The 22,924-nt window shown below is 38.8% G+C and overlaps 1 protein-coding gene across 1 annotated transcript; it reads right to left on the bottom strand.

Annotated features, from left to right (window-relative positions):
- Positions 1-3,130: 3,130 nt before the first annotated feature.
- LOC110893235 lies at positions 3,131-3,580 on the bottom strand. Its single transcript, XM_022140351.1, has one exon. It carries the CDS (start codon positions 3,578-3,580, stop codon positions 3,131-3,133), a length of 450 nt encoding a protein of 149 aa, XP_021996043.1.
- Between the last annotated feature and the right edge of the window lie 19,344 nt (positions 3,581-22,924).

Consider the following 22,924-nt stretch of genomic DNA (forward strand, 5'->3'; position numbering starts at 1 on the left):
TATCGATTTGTACGTGTGTATTTAAAGTACACCAGGAATCTAATCCATGGACTTCAATTAGTACTTTAATCATCCTCAAGAATCTAACTATGAAGATAGGAAGATCTTACAGGAATTCGGTTTTGACCTTATTGAATCGTAATATATGTATTAAAGCACACAAAGAATCCAATTAAGGACTCTGGTTTTGCGCTTTAAACATCCACAAGGATCTAATTATGAAGACATGAAGATCCTATAAGGATTTTGGAATTCATGTAGTGGGAGATGTTTGGAAACCTTGTACTAGATGTGCTTAAGTCAATACATGAGGTAAAATGTTCATGAAGTCAAGGTGCTAGATATGCTAAGTCAACATATGAAGCAGAATTTGGAGATCGTGTACTACGTACGTTAAGTCAACATACGAGCAGAGTATTCTTGAAAACTATGCATGGTGTTCTTTGGAAATGTGTTTAATGTTTTTGAAACCTTACGTAATGCTTTTGAAATCATATGGTAGGTGTATTAGGTAAATATGTTTATAAAATGTTTTAAAACCATGTGAGATGGTTTTGAAATCATGTATAAGGTTTTTGAAAACATGGATAATGTTTTTGAAATCATGCACTTGGTATATTAAGTAAATATACTATGTTAAAATGTTTTTAAACCATATGAAATGTCTTTGAAATCATGAAGGATGTTTTGAAAACATATACTATGTATGTTGTTATGAAAACTAGAATGTAATGACATGTACATAGACATATCGCATGAGACTATTGAAGGACTTATGAAAAGTGCCCTTAGATATCCAAGCAAGGATTTAAAGTGGTACTTTGTGTATTCGTCCAGAGTTGTAACTTGTACCTTGTACTTTATTTCTTAGAAGGAAACGAGTACTTAGGATTTTCGTGGAGATCACGAGTGATCATATGAATGGGAGAACTACAAGAGTAGTTTGTCTTGCAAGGAACATAGTTCCTTGGAGTCGGTATCGTAGGGGTATGTCATACACATATGTAACCGTATTTGTTTTTGTACATCAAAATTGTGAATAACGATTTATTTATAAACCAACCAAATTGTTTCAGAGTTCTTGGAAAACAAAAGAAACAAAACATAAAATTTAGTTGTTTCAAAGCAACATCATATTCTAGTCAGCCAAATGCTCATTCAAGGGTCGGATTTGCATTGACAAGCTTTGGGCTATTGTTCCTGAAATGATCCATCTCGCCACAGTTGTAGCACAATCCCAATGGATATGGTGCTTAAGTAGCAGCAGGATTTGCATCAGTTTCATTTTGGATAGCAAAACGGCATGCATTGACCAAATGTCCCCATCGCCCACAGTGGGTACATTTGAGACATGGTGTTTGATTTAGATGATGATGGTTGCATCAATTGCACAGAGGAGCTTTTCCTCTGTATGGCTTCTTAGTAGGGGGTTGAGCTGGTTGGTTGGGTACAACTTGATTGTTTTGGGCAGCCCTAACGAAGAACTGTGAAGCCTTATGCTTCTTTGAATTTCTTGAAGGCTTGGCTTTAGTCTTCTTAGGTGCCTCAGGAGTAGTTTCATCCTTGAGATGAGACATGGCAACAACTGACTCAATGGCCCCACGGATTACTATGCTTATTTGTTGAGCGATTGTAGCAGCCAGTTCAGACTTTTGAGTATCGCTGTGATGAGGAGGCATTCTAAAGATAGTGGAAAATATGAGAGAAAACAAGTGAGATGTTATCGGATAGTCAAAACAGAATGTTTAAATATATCGACAACGCATAAGGATTGTGATCATTTGTTTGTTACCTAAAGCAAACAAACGACACTGTGACTAATCAAAGTAGGTGGGTCATATTAATGTATCACGAAGACATGCTTTAGCCTATAAGTAGACACTCACCCCAAAAGTTCCCAGGTAAGAGTGACTGGTCCGATACTGCGGATTTGTACGAACACTCTTGTTGGTGCATTTATGTCTATCGCCTCCGTCAATACCGTTCGTAGCAGAAACAGAAGAAGTTTAGTGCTTATATTGTAATATTAGGTAGAAAGGCAAGGTGGCATTTCTGTAATAATGAGGAATCTCATTAAAGCCCCTTGGCCTATAAATAGGAAGCTTAGATGTTAAGTTGAGAACTTTTGCCATTTTGCTACATTTGAGGAGATAGGAGCTAGAGAGAGAAAGTAGAGAGAGAAAGGCAAAAGGTGATTCGTGGTGCTTTGTACGATTTCATAAATTTCTATAGAATCACAGATTGAGTACGTCTCGTGTGTTCGGTCACGCACGTTCATGGATTCCGCAAGTCAAACGTGTCATACGCAATCATTTCGGAGTCGAAAACCGGTCCTAACAAGTGGTATCAAAGCAGGAGCTCGGTTGCGAAGATCAAACGCACAGATTCGTACTGGATTTCATTAGAATCAGATTCAAATTTCATTCAGATTTGTCAAATTTCTTCATTTTTACATTTCTTCACGTTTTTAACTGAATTTTGACAAATTGTACAGGTTTCTACGGTTGAAAATTGCTGATTTCGGATATGTTGTGCGAAACTATCAGATCTACAAGCCTACAAATTTTCAGATCTTAATTCCTAACGGTTTGAGAGAAATCTAAGATTTTCTGTTCGAAAAAGTTGAGATGTGTTTGTTGTTGTTGTTACTGTTTATATGGATGCCAACCGATCGGCTAGCATCTCTTACCGTTCCATAACACATCATTGAAATTCATTAAAAGCCTTTGACTTTGTTGACTTGCTAGCCGATCAGCTAGCATCCCAGTCGAACGGTTAAGCAATCAGATTCAAACACATCTATTTCATTAAAGTCAACCATGACAGTCAAACTTATTAATTACTAACAACAGATGTCACATGTTGCACTAATATAGATGTAATACACTCAGATTGCATGTGATGAAGGAATTGATTGTGCATGTGTAATACCTTCAGGCCATTAATTGTTTGCATATTAAAGGTCCAATTATATCAATTGATTGCATGTGAATTTCTCAGTTGTCAAGAGAATTTCTTTTTTTTTTTTTGAACGGCAACATCTCTTTATATATATAAAGAAATCAGCAAGGAGCTGGGAACAAACTAACAGAAAAACACAAAACAGAAAAAAAAAAAACAAAGAAGCCAGTTATAGTAAACTCAAGACATCGAAGACCTTCCAATCATCCCAACTCGGCGCCGTTTTATTCGACCGATTTGAAACCCAAATGAAAGATTCCTCCTTGATCGAATCCACAATTTTCCGGACTGAAATGCCATCCCCTTCGAACACTTTACGGTTGCGAGCGTTCCAAATTCTCCAAACAGTATCCACGGCTACCATGTGTGCGAGTCTTTTCCAAACTTTGCTTCCCGGGCTGTTATAAAACACCTCGAGCAGATCCTTTAGGCTGTCAACATTAGAAGGCCAAGGGACTTTTAGCCAAGAAAAGATATTCCACCATACGCTCCGTGCTGTCAGGCACTTTGCGAAGAGGTGGTCAGCCGACTCTTCTTCGAACCCGCAATTGGCACATAACGCATCCGACAAGTTTATACCTCGATCCAGCAAAGCTTTTTTGGTTGCAACTTTCCCCATTAAAGCCCTCCAAATAAAATAGTTAGCTTTCAAAGGTGCCCAGGAGTTCCATTTGTGCACTATCCCAATCGATTGGTCCTGCCCCTTGTTTGCTAATTCCGATCGCAACACTTTGACCGAGAACGGAATGCCTTCTTCAGAACCCCACTTCCATTGATCTTTACCCCCTTCAAGCCAGCCGACGAAAGAAGTCTCATAAGCTCGCCAAGGTGCTCCCATTCACTATCTGGCCCCGGATCATTATTCCATTCCCACCCCCAAACCGGATTTCCCACGCTCCCCTGCCAACACGAAGCAACAGAAACATCTTTATGTTTAGCCAGGCGGTACAAATCTGGGAATCGGTTCTTGAGTGGCTCACTAGCTAACCAAATATCCTTCCAGAAACTGGTGTTCGCCCCGTCGCCCACAGAGACTTTGAGCTTCTCACGGATGCACAATCCTTCTTTCTCAAGCACCTCATCCATAGAGCTAATATCCTTCCAAACGCCCGGTATCGACTTTTTGATAGGCACAAGCTTTTCACTTTGAGCTGATTTGTGAAATGAGGCAATAACCGAGGTCCAAAATTGATTCGGTTCATTTTTATACCTCCACCCCCACTTGGAGAGCATAGCGAGGTTGAATTCTCTAATCCCCCCTATCCCGATACCTCCAAATTTCTTAGGTTTGTTCATCATTTCCCAGCGCACCCAGTTAATTTTGTGTCTCAAATCGTTTTACCCCAAACAAAAGCCCTTCTAATACTTTCCAGCTTGTTGATAACCGCTTTAGGGGCTAGGAATAGGGAGAGGTAGTAGGATGGAAGGCTGCCCAGGACCGCTTTAGCGAGAGTGACCCGACCTGCAAAAGAGAGAGTTCTAGCTTTCCAGAGAGTTTTTTCTGGAACTTATCTATAATTGGCTGCCAGTGTCAAGAGAATTTCTAATAAGAAAAGGTATCGGCCCAATCAAGTTGAAACATTATCAGCAGTTCATTAATTGATTGCATATGATCTGTTCAATTATCTTGAGAATTCAGAAATGCATGTGATTCTTTTGATAGTTGTTGGCCATGCATGAGATATTGATTGATTTTGTCGGCTTAGTATATTCAAAGGTCCAATTAGAGGCGTTTATTAGTCAAAGTTGCATGTAAAATTCTTAAAAGTGAATTGTCAGTTCATTACTATCATCACGTGATTACATAGAATCTATAATAATTGTTGATTGTCTGCATGTGAGGTTCTTGTAATCGAGGTTCATTGTTTGAGGTCATAAAAGACATCGTGCCAACCGATCGGCCAGCCTAACCGATCAGACAGCACCAACCGATCGGCTAGCATCTTAACCGATCGATCAGCAATTCGTTTCAAATACCTCACTCATTAATGCTACTTAGTTTACTTGATAACATTGGCAGTCAACTATTTCACTGGTTCATGTGATTATCGGTCAATTTTGCATGCTTAATCAGACATAAAGTTCATCAGCCCAATGAATCTTGAATGATATTAATTGTTTGTCTGTCATTATAAGTTGATTATTACATAAGACTTTGTGTGTTTCAATAAAAATTGCATGAGAACATTCAATTCACAATTGTCCAAAACAGTCATCGATTCAATAAATTGCATACATCAAAATTGTTTTGGTCCAATGATTAATTTCTGATTGTCGGCCACATCATTTCAATTATCTAGGTTGCATGTGAGATTAATTTTGCATTGTTGTTGGTCAAAGTGACAACGCCAACCGATTGATCAAGAATTTTTGTCGTTTTGTGATATCAAACGAACAGCATCAACGTGCCAGTCGATCGGTCAAAGCTTTGTGTTTTAGTGCCATTGGTTGAAGTGCAAGCCGATCGAGCAGCATATTATTTTGTTGTGTAGTGTCAGCCGATCGAATAGAGGGTCGTACGGGTTGTCAACCGATTCCAAGTCATTTGAGCTAACCGATCGAACAACATAATTTTTGTCGCGAAGCGCCAGCCGATCGGACAGCAACTCCAACCGATCGGACACATCACCACCCGATTCAAAAATCCCAGCCGATCGGACAACTTTACCACCCGATCGGACAACAAGTTGACTTTTGTTGATTCACTCGTTCGAGTACCCGTCCGATTCAAGTTGTTTGATAATTTTTAGAACTAATTGTTTGTTTGTTTGTTTGTTTGTTTGTTTGTTTGTTTGCAGGTTATTCGAGGTGATTTACAAGGTGTAAATACCAAGAAGTTGAAATTTTGTGGACTTTGAGCTAAAAACAATTTTTTGTCACACCCCGGCCGCGTATAACATGCAACCGCGGCGGAAACGCCGGGGAGTGTTGTGGACAGAATTAATTGTTATACAACCATGGAAATTAAAGTTACATTTTATTTATTAAACAAGGGTGTTACATTGTCTTAAAAGCAGGAAAATACAAAGTTTATAACATGATTAAACTAGTCTAGCTTCGTTTTTAGTCTCTAAGGCACAGGTCCGCCCTAGTGTCATGATCATCATCCTATGGAATAGCTCCTGAAAACACATGTGAAAGTAGGTACGTCAGCATAAAAATGCCTGTGAGATACATAGTTTTTATGAAAATGGGATTCATGACTTGAGCTTAAAGAAATGTTTAATAACAGTCAGTCATGAACCTTGTAATTTGTTTTGCTTTGTAAACCATTTGAAAAATGATAACATCAAACGATATGTATAGACAAGTGCAAGGTTAAACGAATAATCAAGTAAAATGAGTTGAATAAGATAAGTTGTTTGTGAAAATAATGTCTTGTGAAGAATATGTTATTTATGTAAAATGTAATGTGTCTAAACTGAAATGACTTAGATAACGCCACGATATGTAATATTATACAAACATTTATATATAGGAAGTACCAGTGGCGTATCCACCATGTTTGTATCATATTACATACGCCACGTTACTTAAATCATTTACCCAAACCAATCCACCATGTAAATTGTTCATGTGTAAACCAAATGTCAAGTGTTATTGTGTAACCCATGTCAAATGTTTATGTTCAAATGTAAACCACCAATGTGTATATCAATGTCAACGTGTTTATGTTCAATGTAAATCATGTAATGTGTATCCCAAAATGAATCATGTATGGTAAGCGAAATGTATCAACTTAAACCATATGTAAACTGCACAAAACAAGTCGTTGAAGTAACACGTGGTTTAAATCAACGTTATGTTCTGTGGAAAAATGCATGCTCTATTGATATCAACATTTATGTGGTATTGTAAACTATGCATACATCCAAGCCTTGAGACTGCGGCGATAAACCCTTAAACAAATTAAAGGTTTATCTAAGTTATGTATATCGAATTCGGTCATTCCTTCCAGTCCTATCAAACCCAGGACTTCAGGAATGGGAGTTGTCAATTCCTATGGTACCACTACCTACTAACGAACGGCGTAGCTAATGTTAATGAATGTATTGTCCCATGTTAAACAAACCAAATGTCATAACAAAATGAAGGCATGTGCCCATATGCTGAGTAAACATATGCAGCAGAAATGTTCATGTAAATCAATGTGTCCATATGCTCAGTAAACATATGCAACAGAAATGTTCATGTAAATCAATGTGTCCATATGCTGAGTAAACATATGCAACAGAAATGTTCATGTAAATCAATGTGTCCATATGCTGAGTAAACATATGCAACAGAAAATGTAATGTAAATCAATGTACTAAGTATGCACACAATGGGCATACATAGCATAAAATGTAATGAAATCATGTACTATAATGTACTAATGAGCATAGCAGATATACAATGTGAAAACATGGAAAGCATGAAAGTAACAGATAGGCACATGTGTTTCACCCCCAAAACAGTTTGGAAAACAGTAAAAGAGGGGTTCAATGTACTCACCTGAGATTGCTTTGAGTTCCTTGTATAATAACCAGATAGTGCTAAAGATCACGGAATATCAACGGCACCTAATAGGTAGCTTATGTTAATATACCGGACCAAATCGGAAGGATCGGATAGTACGCGGGTTCGAAAACCAAACGAGTATGGAGACTCGTGTAATATGGTTTAACAAAGCCTACATACTAAGATGAAACTTAACCTAAGTGCTTACGGTCCATCACGGCCCGTTGAGGTAGCTTATGCCACCCTAACGCGTCATTCGCGTAGAACGCGTATGGAACGCCTAACATTGCGACCACAAGGTATAACCTCAGAAGGTTATAGCTATGGTCACCTAATACGTTTGGTCGGATCCTAAAGATCGACCAAATGGGTCGGGTTCGAAAGTATAAGCGATGGTTTAGATCGCTTACCTTACGACCCTATATAAGCACTACACTAATCGTGACGAGCTAAGCATGTTAGAACATGCTTAACTAAGTTTAGAAAACAGGTTTGACATCAAAACAAACGGCTTTGATGCCCACGAGTAGTTTGGTTACAAAATATGCAAGAATGCACATTTTGGCCGAAACTACGACTCGTCACTGAGCCTAGATAACGTGGTGATCAGTAGGTATGGTCACTATGGACCATAACCATCGTGATCACGCTCACGTTATGAAGTTCCATGAACTTCGCATCGACCATAAGCTGGTCAATGCAGAAAGTCAACAAAACGTTGACTTTCGGACTCGAAAAGCAAATAAAAGAGCGAAAGAAGACTTACGGAAGGTCCCCGAGTGCTAATCTAGATCAAATAGCTCAGGTATGAAACAATGGTTTCCACTTAGAGCTTCAAGATTAGATTGTTGTGATTTTTACACAAAAGGGGGGGGGTATTTATAGGAAAAGTGGAACCGTTAGGATCGTTTTATCGAATATCGTGCCTTGATCTCGTGCGTACATGTGTCCAATGGTTAAATTCACTGAACTTGGCTCTTGGCCCTTCATTGGGTGAAAAGGCATCGCCCCTTGATCGAACGAAAGGCCAGATTTTGCATTAAATGCAAAATCTTTCTGTCAGACATCCTCACGCGGCCCGCGTGAAAGTGTGTGCAGATCTTACGCGGGTCGCCTGGCCCCGTCTGATCTGCACCACTTGCAGAATTTACATATTTGGCCCCTGTTGCGTTTTTAAGCTATTTCCAGCCCTTTTAAGACCCGTAAAGCCATCTTTAAGGCCCTAAAATGATGCCTAAACCTTGTGGACATGAAACATGCCCAAAGATGTTCCGGATGTCGGCTCGTTTGGCCGTACGATCGCGATGTTCGCTTAATTACGACGGAATGTGCATAAGCGCGAAAGACGATCCAAATGACGCGACGAATGGATTTTTCTCATGCCCAACACTAAGGCATAATATAAGGATGCTTACATAAATTTTTGGATGTCCGGATGTATTCAGAACGTAAGTTATGCGCGAAAGTGCAAACTTATGCACTTTTTGACACTTTTAGTCCCTGAATGATCCAAAAGTTTATTTTAGCATACCAAACCCCTCAAAGCCTATTTCTAAGCTATGTAAAGGATATTTATGGTATGTTTAGCTTATGGACATGTTCCGGAATGTTCGTTACAGTTCAAATTGGCATACTTTTACAGTTTGTCAAGTTTAGTCCCTGTAAGCGAATTATCTTGTTTTTGCCATACCAAAGCCTTTAAAACTTATTTCTAAGTTATGTAAAGGTTATTTAAGGTATGTTGAGTATGTTGATGTTCCGGAGTATTTGTCGCATTAAACTGAGTACGTTTACGCACCAGTTTGCGTATAATGCTCCAGAAAGCGATGTAGAGTTTGAAATTGAACGAAAGTCAAAACATGAAAAATGTAAAACACAATCAAACAATCATTGGGATAAAATAACATTGTTTTATTGATAATTGAACTGTTCATAATGATTACAAGTACAAATGTTACAGTCTCCCCTACTTGTGGAAATTTCGTCCCGAAATTTTATTTAGAGGAAACTCGTGGAAAAAGATGCGGATATTTTGCCTTCATTTGATCTTCACGTTCCCAAGTAAACTCGGGTCCACGTTTAGATTCCCAGCGAACCTTGACCAAAGGAATGCGCTTGCGTTTGAGCCACTTGACTTCACGTTCCATGATTTCCACTGGTTTCTCGACAAATTTCAGAGTTTTATCAACACGAATTTCGTCAAGCGGTATGTGGAGGTTCTCATCAGCTAAACACCTCTTGAGATTGGACACGTGAAAGGTTGGATGAACATTTCCAAGTTCAGGAGGTAACTCAATTCTGTAGGCAACCTTGCCGATTCTTTCGACGATCTTAAATGGTCCAACGTATCTAGGTGCAAGTTTTCCTTTCTTTCCAAATCTGATCACACCTTTCGAAGGTGAGACCTTGAGTAATACACGATCACCGACTTGAAAATCCAAGGGCTTGCGTTTTAAGTCCGCGTAATTCTTCTGATGGCTTCTAACTGTCTGAAGGTTATCACGAACTTTCTTTACCTTATCTGTTGTCTCTAAAATGAGGGCAGGTCTAGTAAGTTGAGCCTCGCCAATCTCATTCTAGCAGACTGGTGAACGACATTTTCGACCATAGAGAGCCTCGAAAGGAGCCATGTTGATGCTGGAGTGATAACTGTTGTTGTAGGAGAATTCAATCAATGGAAGATGTGAATCCCAACTACCACCAAAATCGATCACACAAGCTCTAAGCATATCCTCCAGTGTCTGGATTGTTCTTTCAGATTGACCATCCGTTTGCGGATGATAAGCTGTGCTCAGATTAAGTTGAGATCCCATAGCAGACTGCATGGTTCTCCAAAAATGAGAAGTGAAACGAGCATCTCTGTCAGAAATGATGCTCAAAGGAACACCATGTCGAGCTACAATTTCATCTACGTAGATTTGAGCAAGTTTGTCAGCCGAAAAATCCTCACGGATTGGTAAGAAATGCGCTGACTTGGTAAGACGATCCACGACTACCCAGATGGCATCGTGACCTTTCTTTGTGCGCGGAAGTTTAGTAATGAGATCCATAGTAATGTTTTCCCATTTCCAAACTGGGATCTCCGGTTGCTCTAATAATCCGGAAGGACGCTGATGTTCAGCCTTAACCTTAAGACAGGTAAGGCATTTGGACACGTATAAGGCAATGTCTTTCTTCATACCAGGCCACCAATACTGTATACGAAGATCCTTATACATCTTATCTGAGCCAGGATGAATAGAATAACGAGACTTATGGGCTTCATCCATAAGCAAGGTACGAAGATTATCTTGGCTTGGGACCCACAAACGGTCCATGAAGTAATATGATCCATTGTCCTTCAGCTCTAGAGCAGGAGTTATGTGATAAGGAAATTCCTTATCCATTAAACCTTGTGAAACACAAGCTTGTTGAGCCTGAGAAATACGGGCTTGGATATCGGTTTGAATAACAGATTGGACACGTACACAATGAAGCTTAGTACGTTCCTTGCGACTCAATGCATCGGCTACGACATTCGCCTTACCAGGATGGTAGCGAATCTCGCAGTCGTAGTCGTTTAGAAGTTCAACCCAACGTCGTTGTCTCATGTTGAGCTCTTTTTGATTGAAGATATGCTGAAGACTTTTGTGGTCTGTGAAAACCACACATTTTGTACCATACAAGTAGTGTCTCCAGATTTTGAGAGCGAAGACAACTGCACCCAACTCAAGATCATGAGTGGTGTAGTTCTTCTCATGTATCTTCAACTGCCTTGATGCGTATGCGATGACTTTGTTTCTTTGCATCAGGACGCAGCCAAGTCCTAATTTAGATGCGTCGCAATAAACGACGAAATCATCATTGCCCTCAGGCAACGTTAGGACAGGTGCGTCGCAAAGCTTTTGTTTCAAAGTCTGAAACGCTTCCTCTTGTTTGACTCCCCAATCAAATGGCTTGTTCTTCTGAGTTAGAGCAGTTAGAGGAACTGCAATCTTTGAGAAGTTTTCAATGAAGCGACGGTAATAACCCGCTAGACCAAGAAAAGAACGAACTTCAGTAGGAGTAGTAGGCGTGTCCCAATCCCTAATCGCACTGATCTTGGAGGGATCTACATGAATACCTTGTTCGTTAACAATATGTCCTAAGAATTGAACCTCTTTAAGCCAGAATTCACACTTGGAGAATTTGGCGAAAAGTTGTTCTTTCTTTAGGAGTTCCAAAGTAAGGCGGAGATGTTGCTCATGTTCAGCTCGCGTCTTAGAATATATCAAAATGTCATCAATAAAAACGATGATGAACTTATCTAAGTAAGGTTTGCAGACCCTATTCATTAAGTCCATGAAAACAGCAGGAGCATTAGTCAAACCGAATGGCATGACTGTGAACTCATAATGTCCATAACGAGTACGGAACGCTGTCTTTGGAATATCTTCTTCATGTACACGAAGCTGATGATATCCAGATCGTAGATCGATCTTTGAAAAATAAGAAGCGCCTTGCAATTGATCAAAGAGATCATCAATGCGAGGTAGGGGATATCGATTTTTGATGGTGAGCTTGTTAAGCTCACGATAATCGATACACATCCTAAAAGATCCATCCTTCTTCTTCACAAAGAGAACGGGAGCACCCCAAGGTGAAAAGCTAGGACGGATAAAACCTTTGTCGGAGAGTTCCTGCAGCTGTTTAGACAACTCTTGCATCTCGGACGGTGCAAGACGATATGGAGCTCTGGCAACGGGATTTGCACTAGGTACGAGATCAATACGAAACTCGACTTGGCGTGCTGGAGGTAGACCAGGTAAGTCTTCAGGGAATACTTCGGAATAATCCCGAACGACAGGAATATCTGAAATAGTCTTACCCTTGCCTTTATCTGCTGTAACATGTGCTAGGAAAGCCACATAGTGCTTTCGCAGATACTTCCGTGCTTTAAAACAGGACATGAGTTTGAGACCACCGGCAGGCTTCTCACCATGGACCTGTAGGATCTCACCTGTCGATAGCGGTACACGAACAATCTTCTCAGAACAAACTATCTTTGCGCGATGCTTGGATAACCAATCCATTCCCACAATAACGTCGAAGCTTCCAAGTTGCATTGGCGTGAGGTCAATAGGAAAAATATGGTCGTTAAGATTCAACTGGCAGTTGCGCAGAACAGAATTTAGAACGATGGGTTCACCACTGGCAACCTCTACTGTCAAAGGTTTACCTAGTTTCGTTCTAGACACGCGAAGCATTGTCTCAAAAGACAATGACACAAAGCTCTTGTCGGCACCCGAATCAAAAAGAACAGATGCTGGCTGATTATTAATAAAGAACGTACCGTTCACCACCTCGTTGTCTGCTTGTGCTTCTTGTGCATTCATGTTGAAGACTTGACCTCGAGCCGGTGCCGGATTCTGGTTTGCATTCTGGTTCTGGTTGACTAGTCTTGGACACCGATTTCTGTAGTGGGTCAGATCCCCACAGTTATAACAAGCACCTGGTGGGTAGTTTGGTCGTGCAACCTGACCTTGTTGTTGAGCAACTTGTGGAGCAGGGTTCTGTACTGCGCGGTTCTGAGCAAACCGACAAACATTGGCAAGATGACCTGATTTCCCACAGTTTGTACAGAAACAGCACTGATATTGCGGCTGATGGTGACTGTTGCATTGATTGCACAAAGGTGCACTTCCTGAATAGGGTTTCTTGGCTGGAGGCTGTGCGGCTTGGTTGGGAGCTGCCTGGTTAGCTTGGGCAGTCACAGCAAAAATTTGGGAAGCCTTACGCTTCCTTGACCCCCTTGAGGAACCAGAGTCCTTTCCCTTCTTGTTCTGACCTTTCTTACTATCCTCCTTGTCAGCCGACTGCTTCTTGCCCTTGTCACCCTTTCTGTGTAGTTTATTCTTTCGGATCTGCGACTCAGTCAACGTCGCCGATAACTCGATTGCCTGACGGAGTGTGGTAGGGTTGCTACCAGTAAGGATGTCTTGTACTGAGTCAGGCAGGCCGTCGATGTACCTTTCGATAGCCTTGTCGAGTGGGGCAACCATAGTCGGGCAAAGCAGACTTAACTCCTCAAACCTGTCAGTATAAGCCCTGTGCTCACCACTATCCTGTTTCAAATCATCAAACTCTTTCTCTAACGCTCGTTGCTCATGACGGGGACAAAACTCCCTCATCATAAGAGCTCTCAGTTCAGCCCACGTCTGTGCTAGAGCAACTTCCGCACCACGGTCTCTCATTACCCCGTTCCACCACGTAAGAGCCCTCTTCTGAAACACACTCGAAGAAAACTCGACCTTGCGATTGTCAGGACACTGAACATGACGGAAAGTGTTCTCGATGCTCTCGAACCACTGAAGAAGCCCAGTTGCTCCCTCAGAACCACTAAACTTGAGTGGCTTAGCCGAGTTAAAATCTTTGTATTTGCATGTACCATTGTTGTTGTTGTTGGCCTGGTTCCATTGAGTAAAGAGATTCGGAAATTGAGCAGCCATCTGCTGCGCAATGATCTCTGCCAGTTCAGCAGTCGCTATTTGGTGTTCACGTCGAGGAGGCATTCTGGAAGAGGAAAACATGAAAGGAAACGAGTGAGATGATTGGGTGTAGAGAACAAGATGAAACAGAATCAATAAAAGCAAAGATGGTGGTTATGCATCGCAATGCAAACAAGCGATATGAAATGTCTAGTCAAAGTAAATGGGTCAGAATTAGTGTATCGCGAAGACATGCTCGCCTATAAGTGAACACTCACCCCAAGAGTTCCCAGGTAAGAGTGACTGGTCCGATTATGTGGATTTGTACGAACACTCTAGCCTTAGACAGAAAACCCAGGGTACAGGCATTCACTCTTCCAGTTCGCACGTGTTCACACTATTAACCCAACACTTTGACAGGATTTTTGAAAATCCAAAGGGGTTCAAAACCTTATAATAGAGGGTTCAAAACCTAGTAATCAATCATCCTAGAACAGATGATTAATTTTCAAAGCGGATTCGGAACCGAAGTTCCCGTTGTGGTTATCACCTAAGGATAGGTGATGTGCATGTTTTAAACTCTAAACACAAGATAACTTGTGTTAGGGTCCTAAAGTTATAGTCTAGGTCAAAGCATTACTAATAACCTAATTCCCTATAACCATTGGCTCTGATACCAACTCTTCTGTCACACCCCGGCCGCGTATAACATGCAACCGCGGTGGAAACGCCGGGGAGTGTTGTGGACAGAATTAATTGTTATACAACCATGGAAATTAAAGTTACATTTTATTTATTAAACAAGGGTGTTACATTGTCTTAAAAGCAGGAAAATACAAAGTTTATAACATGATTAAACTAGTCTAGCTTCGTTTTTAGTCTCTAAGGCACAGGTCCGCCCTAGTGTCATGATCATCATCCTATGGAATAGCTCCTGAAAACACATGTGAAAGTAGGTACGTCAGCATAAAAATGCCTGTGAGATACATAGTTTTTGTGAAAATGGGATTCATGACTTGAGCTTAAAGAAATGTTTAATAACAGTTAGTCATGAACCTTGTAATTTGTTTTGCTTTGTAAACCATTTGAAAAACGATAACATCAAACGATATGTATAGACAAGTGCAAGGTTAAACGAATAATCAAGTAAAATGAGTTGAATAAGATAAGTTGTTTGTGAAAATAATGTCTTGTGAAGAATATGTTATTTATGTAAAATGTAATGTGTCTAAACTGAAATGACTTAGATAACGCCACGATATGTAATATTATACAAACATTTATATATAGGAAGTACCAGCGGCGTATCCACCATGTTTGTATCATATTACATACGCCACGTTACTTAAATCATTTACCCAAACCAATCCACCATGTAAATTGTTCATGTGTAAACCAAATGTCAAGTGTTATTGTGTAACCCATGTCAAATGTTTATGTTCAAATGTAAACCACCAATGTGTATATCAATGTCAACGTGTTTATGTTCAATGTAAATCATGTAATGTGTATCCCAAAATGAATCATGTATGGTAAGCGAAATGTATCAACTTAAACCATATGTAAACTGCACAAAACAAGTTGTTGAAGTAACACGTGGTTTAAATCAACGTTATGTTCTGTGGAAAAATGCATGCTCTATTGATATTAACATTTATGTGGTATTGTAAACTATGCATACATCCAAGCCTTGAGACTGCGGCGATAAACCCTTAAACAAATTAAAGGTTTATCTAAGTTATGTATATCGAATTCGGTCATTCCTTCCAGTCCTATCAAACCCAGGACTTCAGGAATGGGAGTTGTCAATTCCTATGGTACCACTACCTACTAACGAACGGCGTAGCTAATGTTAATGAATGTATTGTCCCATGTTAAACAAACCAAATGTCATAACAAAATGAAGGCATGTGCCCATATGCTGAGTAAACATATGCAGCAGAAATGTTCATGTAAATCAATGTGTCCAAATGCTGAGTAAACATATGCAACAGAAATGTTCATGTAAATCAATGTGTCCATATACTGAGTAAACATATGCAACAGAAAATGTAATGTAAATCAATGTACTAAGTATGCACACAATGGGCATACATAGCATAAAATGTAATGAAATCATGTACTATAATGTACTAATGAGCATAGCAGATATACAATGTGAAAACATGGAAAGCATGAAAGTAACAGATAGGCACATGTGTTTCACCCCAAAACAGTTTGGAAAACAGTAAAAGAGGGGTTCAATGTACTCACCTGAGATTGCTTTGAGTTCCTTGTATAATAACCAGATAGTGCTAAAGATCACGGAATATCAACGGCACCTAATAGGTAGCTTATGTTAATATACCGGACCAAATCGGAAGGATCGGATAGTACGCGGGTTCGAAAACCAAACGAGTATGGAGACTCGTGTAATATGGTTTAACAAAGCCTACATACTAAAATGAAACTTAACCTAAGTGCTTACGGTCCATCACGACCCGTTGAGGTAGCTTATGCCACCCTAACGCGTCATTCGCGTAGAACGCGTATGGAACGCCTAACATTGCGACCACAAGGTATAACCTCGGAAGGTTATAGCTATGGTCACCTAATACATTTGGTCGGATCCTAAAGATCGACCAAATGGGTCGGGTTCGAAAGTATAAGCGATGGTTTAGATCGCTTACCTTACGACCCTATATAAGCACTACACTAATCGTGACGAGCTAAGCATGTTAGAACATGCTTAACTAAGTTTAGAAAACAGGTTTGACATCAAAACAAACGGCTTTGATGCCCACGAGTAGTTTGGTTACAAAATATGCAAGAATGCACATTTTGGCCGAAACTACGACTCGTCACTGAGCCTAGATAACGTGGTGATCAGTAGGTATGGTCACTATGGACCATAACCATCGTGATCACGCTCACGTTATGAAGTTCCATGAACTTCGCATCGACCATAAGCTGGTCAATGCAGAAAGTCAACAAAACGTTGACTTTCGGACTCGAAAAGCGAATAAAAGAGCGAAAGAAGACTTACGGAAGGTCCCCGAGTGCTAATCTAGATCAAATAGCTCAGGTATGAAACAATGGTTTCAACTTAGAGCTTCAAGATCAGATTGTTGTGATTTTTACACAAAGGGGGGGGGTATTTATAGGAAAAGTGGAACCGTTAGGATCGTTTTATCGAATATCGTGCCTTGATCTCGTGCGTACATGTGTCCAATGGTTAAATTCACTGAACTTGGCTCTTGGCCCTTCATTGGGTGAAAAGGCATCGCCCCTTGATCGAACGAAAGGCCAGATTTTGCATTAAATGCAAAATCTTTCTGTCAGACATCCTCACGCGGCCCGCGTGAAAGTGTGTGCAGATCTTACGCGGGTCGCCTGGCCCCGTCTGATCTGCACCACTTGCAGAATTTACATATTTGGCCCCTGTTGCGTTTTTAAGCTATTTCCAGCCCTTTTAAGACCTGTAAAGCCATCTTTAAGGCCCTAAAATGATGCCTAAACCTTGTGGACATGAAACATGCCCAAAGATGTTCCGGATGTCGGCTCGTTTGGCCGTACGATCGCGATGTTCGCTTAATTACGACGGAATGTGCATAAGCGCGAAAGACGATCCAAATGACGCGACGAATGGATTTTTCTCATGCCCAACACTAAGGCATAATATAAGGATGCTTACATAAATTTTTGGATGTCCGGATGTATTCAGAACGTAAGTTATGCGCGAAAGTGCAAACTTATGCACTTTTTGACACTTTTAGTCCCTGAATGATCCAAAAGTTTATTTTAGCATACCAAACCCCTCAAAGCCTATTTCTAAGCTATGTAAAGGATATTTATGGTATGTTTAGCTTATGGACATGTTCCGGAATGTTCGTTACAGTTCAAATTGGCATACTTTTACAGTTTGTCAAGTTTAGTCCCTGTAAGCGAATTATCTTGTTTTTGCCATACCAAAGCCTTTAAAACTTATTTCTAAGTTATGTAAAGGTTATTTAAGGTATGTTGAGTATATGTTGATGTTCCGGAGTATTTGTCACATTAAACTGAGTACGTTTACGCACCAGTTTGCGTATAATGCTCCAGAAAGCGATGTAGAGTTTGAAATTGAACGAAAGTCAAAACATGAAAAATGTAAAACACAATCAAACAATCATTGGGATAAAATAACATTGTTTTATTGATAATTGAACTGTTCATAATGATTACAAGTACAAATGTTACATTTTTGAACCAAGCCACTTAACAAGGAAATTGTGGTCAAAATGTTTGATGAAATGGAAAATGAAAATCTTGAAAATTTAATAATTGGGCTAATGAGAGCTGGTATGATAAAAGAAATAATAAGAATGTTTGGGTTAAAAGATTAGAACATTTCTTGTGTATGAAACATGAATCGTTGGATAAGTTGGATAGACGGTTTGATGATTTACTTGAAAAATTAAAAAAGGTATGAGATAAGAATGTCAAGTGCTGAACAGATATCAAAATTTGCAGATGCGTTACCTGCAGAGTGGGATGAATTTTTGATTAATCTGAAAAAGGATTCTAGATTCTCAAATTTTTGTTTAAGAGAATTCATTAGTAAGCTTAAAACACACAATTATGAAAATGAAAAGAAAAAGAAAGGTGTGTTAAATGAAATAGAAAAGAATTTAGAAAAATTGAGTTTGGATGTGATTTTTGAAATGAAAAGAAGAGTCAATATATGTCTTGCTGCAAAAAAAATGTTATTAAATACGATATTAAGAGGGGTTGTTATATTGACGATAATATGAATCGTCTTGACTTTGTTAAAATTTTTTGTGTAGGAACATACAAGACAGAGTCAATTCAGGAAGAATCAAGTTCTGAACCAGTGTTCTCAAAATGTGATAAATCTGAATCAGACAATGTCAAACTCTTGAAGGATGTGGAGAGTTTGACATTGGAAAACAAAAATTTAAAAGAAAATGAAAAAGAATTTCACAATAAAATAATATTTCTAGAAAATGAAAAATTGAAAATTGAAAAAGATTTTGAAAAAACTAAAATTGAAAATGAAGATGTTTCTTGGATAAAATTGGAAAATAAAATTTTGAAAGAAAAAGAAACAGATTTTCTAAGTCAAATAAAAGTTTTAGAAACTGAAAAATCTATTTTAGAAGAAAATAAAATTGAAAATAAAAAAGCAATAAATTCTCATCTTGAGAAAATCACTCAACTTAAGAAAGAAGTTGAGATTGCTAGAAATAAAATTGATGATCTAGAAATGAAATTGAAAGGTTTTGTGACCTCATCAGTGTTATTTGATCAAATATGTCCAAACCGATCAATGAAGTTCCAATAAGTGACAATGTCACAAATTTTGACAAAGTCAAAATTGAAGATTGTGATGATAAAACTGATGATGAAGATGAGAAACAGAAAATATTTTTAAAATTAAAAGAAAAGTTTCAAGAAACTGTTTTACATTCTACTGAAAAAGGTGAATGCTCTACGCAAAAACCTGTAAAGAAGAGTGTAGAACAAAAACAAAGTGTTAAAAATTCAGAAAATTTTCAAAACAAAAATAAAAGATCATCAGTTAAATCATCCAATCAAAAACCACAAAAAGTTAAAAATCAAAACTCATAAAAAGTTGGTAATAAGTGGTGCAGGTTTGACCACAGTGCTCAAAAGTCAAATCAAGTTTCCAGGAGAAGATGGAATGAAGATTCTTCAAAGACAAATCATTACAATGAGTACTATAAATCAAATCAGTGTTATGATTTGAGTGTGTGGTTTGAAAGTGGGGAATGGTACTGATGTGCACAAAAAGCAACATATAAATTACATCAATTGTGGCATAAAACTAACCCTTTTTTAGTACTAATGTTGGAAAAAAGTATGTTTTTGTCTTCCTTTTGTATTTTCAGGATTAAATGAGCTCAAATGAACAAAAGAAGCAAAAAGACAGCTAAATCTAACATAAATACAAGAAAAGGAACAAAAGTGGCATGCCCGACCTCCCGACAGCATCTTCCCAAGCAAAACAAAGAAGACAGAAGGCTGAACACACCCCGTGCTCAGTGAGCACGGGGCCGTGCCCAAGTGTGTCACACCCCGATTTCCACGTGTCACCGGTGGGCCCGGTGTGGGGTACAGTGACGTAGTTGGCATCGTCATAGACAATCAACACAATATAATAATGCACAGCGGAAGCAGAATAGATACATTTCAACTTTTAAATAAATTGCAATAATAAATATCACAGTAGTTGAAACGGATCCACAGGCGGATCAAATACAAATAAGATAAAATATTGTTCAACAGATATTTGTCGTCCGAGCTTGCGAGACTATAGTGGACGCTCTTAGGAAACAGCCAGCCTATTTTCGTATAGTACCTGCACTTAACCTTTTGGGAAAAATACGTCAGTTTACACTGGTAAATACAAATCGACTGACTCATTTTGAAAATGATTGAAAATTTATTTAAATGCACAAGGCATAAATATTTTTATTAACTTGGGATAATTATATAATATAAACTTGTGAACGATTTACATGCACTCGTATCTTTGGTGGCCCGGGATCTGCTGTCTGGGCTAAGAATTTAATGACACACCACATTAAAGAGTTATACACGCCGAGTGTACGCCTACACCCCGTGCTCTGGTCGTGGCCATCTCGTAAGATAATGCCAAGGATATCCGGGACACGGTCAATAACCCCCCAAAGCCTAAAGTAAGACAAGACTGTTTAAACGAAGTCGCACAAGCTATTCAAGACTGTACACCCATAAGGAGCAGGACTTGTGTGCCCGATCAAGCGGTATTTTAAATACCGTACCCCAAGCCCGTATAGGGAAAATAAGTCAAAATGTATTTACCTGAGCAAGTATGTAACACAAACGGTAAGTGTGGTAGCTTTTACTGGGCCTCCTAATCTGGAACAAAGGTTTATAATTAACCTATTAGATTCCTAACGGGTCTTTTATTTAAGCCTAAGCTTTGACCGGTTAGTTTTAAGAATGATACGGTTTACGCACGATTAAGCGAAAGACCGGATAGAATGTGATTTAGACCCGACAAGTTTGAATACTTGTATAATATGGGTATACTAAATACATTCTGGATTTTGAAATAAAAATGATATCGTTTGACCCGTTTCGGTCAATTTACGCAAACTAGTTACGTAAACCGAACCGATCGCAAAAAGGGCGATACGGGTAGACAAATGATTCAAATGCAAGTTCCCTGATATAATATGCTTTAAATATGATATAATATCAGTAAGTTACGTTCTATATTGCCCGGAATAATTTTAAACTCAATTTATGCCTTAGAAGGGCATTTTGGTCTTTTTAAAGGATTATAAAAGAGTCAAATTAGAAATCTGAGTTTCGGGTCTGGTTCATACAGTAAATATACCTCATTTAACATATTATAACAGTAGGGTATGACCCATATATCAAATTTATCATTTAAAATCAAACTATGCACCGTAGGGGTATTTTAGTAAATTCACGAGGGCTAAAAATGCCAAAACTGGAAATCTGAGATCATATACTTATACTTACTGTTATTATATGAAAATATGCTAATTACATCAGTAGGTATAAGTCTTACATGTTTAAAACAAGTATAACGCTTACTATGCGCTTAAAACGCTAAATATGCGATTTAGAGCCGTTTCCGGGTTTATATATGAAAGCTGAGATTTTTATATTTCCAGAAGGCTCAAAATAATTTATTTAACATTTGAAATCAGTAGAAAAAGGTTTCGGGTCAAAAGGATGTGTAAAACTCATTTTATGGCTTAAACGGTCAAAACCGACATAACCCGAAATAACTAGGCGATCTAGGGTCCGTTCAGCCAAAAATTAATTAAAAATCATCAAAATTCCCAGAATATTATAATACATCAGTTGGTAAAAAGTTTTATACCAAAACGTGGCCAGAAATAGGTCATATGCGAAAAGGGCCGTTTATGTAAATTAAGAACATAGTTTTACGCTAATGGCCATAACTCAAAATCTGGACCACCAACTGATCCGAAATTTTCGGTGCAAGTTTATATATTAGAAATAAAGATTTCTACTCTTTCACTTTTCTAAAAATCACGTTTTATATCAAAAAGGGCAAAATAGTCAACTTTATGCATAAATCGGAAACATGCATTCGAATCGGCTAAGCATAGACTTAATCAACAAAAATTCCAGAAAGTTTTACCAAAATAAAAATGGTCAAAAATACTCTCCAATACAGATCTCAAACATGCATGTACGAATCCGAATATAGGACTTTCGGCTCCGATTCGTATTTATACTATAGATTGTCGAGTTGATCGTGGTAAAATACATTCTTATATTCATAATAAAGCTATCTATGAAGATCAAACAGATTGCATGTCATTTATTTTACCATTTAAGCTATTTTTCTCAAAAATCACTTCTGTTGACTTTTTAGAATCACGTTTGACTCGACAATTAGCATGCATGTAGTGGGATTCAGATAATACCCTTTAGAGGGTTTGTTTCCCACATAAATACCAACATATATCAGGTTTCAATTCGAGAAATGACTGATTGAAACTTGTTTAATCAGAAAGTCAAAGCTTATGAACAAACAGTTTGACTTTTAGCAATAATCAAAGCAAGAACGGATTGGAGATCGAATTAGAAGCTTACCAAGGTCCTATTGATGTTAAGCTAACACTAGAAATCGGCCTTGATGTCCAGAAATGCTTCAGAGATGCTTGAGAGCTTTTGCAAGTTTGGAAGTTCTTGTTCACAACACAAGTGTTTAGTAAAATGAGCTTTGGATCAGATTTAAAGCTGAATTGTTGATGTTTGCAAGGGGTTACTGTGGCCTAGGCATGCATGCAATGTTATTGGAGCTTTTGGGAGGTGAAAACAGCTGTTACCCACTTAATTTCGGACCCAAATCGCTGCTATTCGCGGATTCTGCACCTGGGTTTATTGGCAGCTCCAAAGTTTGCCCATTTGTTGCAGTTTTGGTCCCTGTACTTTGGTTGCGATGATTTGGCCATGAATCTTGA

The sequence above is a fragment of the Helianthus annuus genome, chromosome 6, assembly GCF_002127325.2.
Source record: "Helianthus annuus cultivar XRQ/B chromosome 6, HanXRQr2.0-SUNRISE, whole genome shotgun sequence".
NCBI classification, from domain to species: Eukaryota; Viridiplantae; Streptophyta; class Magnoliopsida; order Asterales; family Asteraceae; genus Helianthus; species Helianthus annuus.

Bases quoted from the DNA above. Each gene is read 5' to 3' on its own strand.
- LOC110893235 (XM_022140351.1), bottom strand. From the start codon at position 3,580: ATGGGGAAAGTTGCAACCAAAAAAGCTTTGCTGGATCGAGGTATAAAC.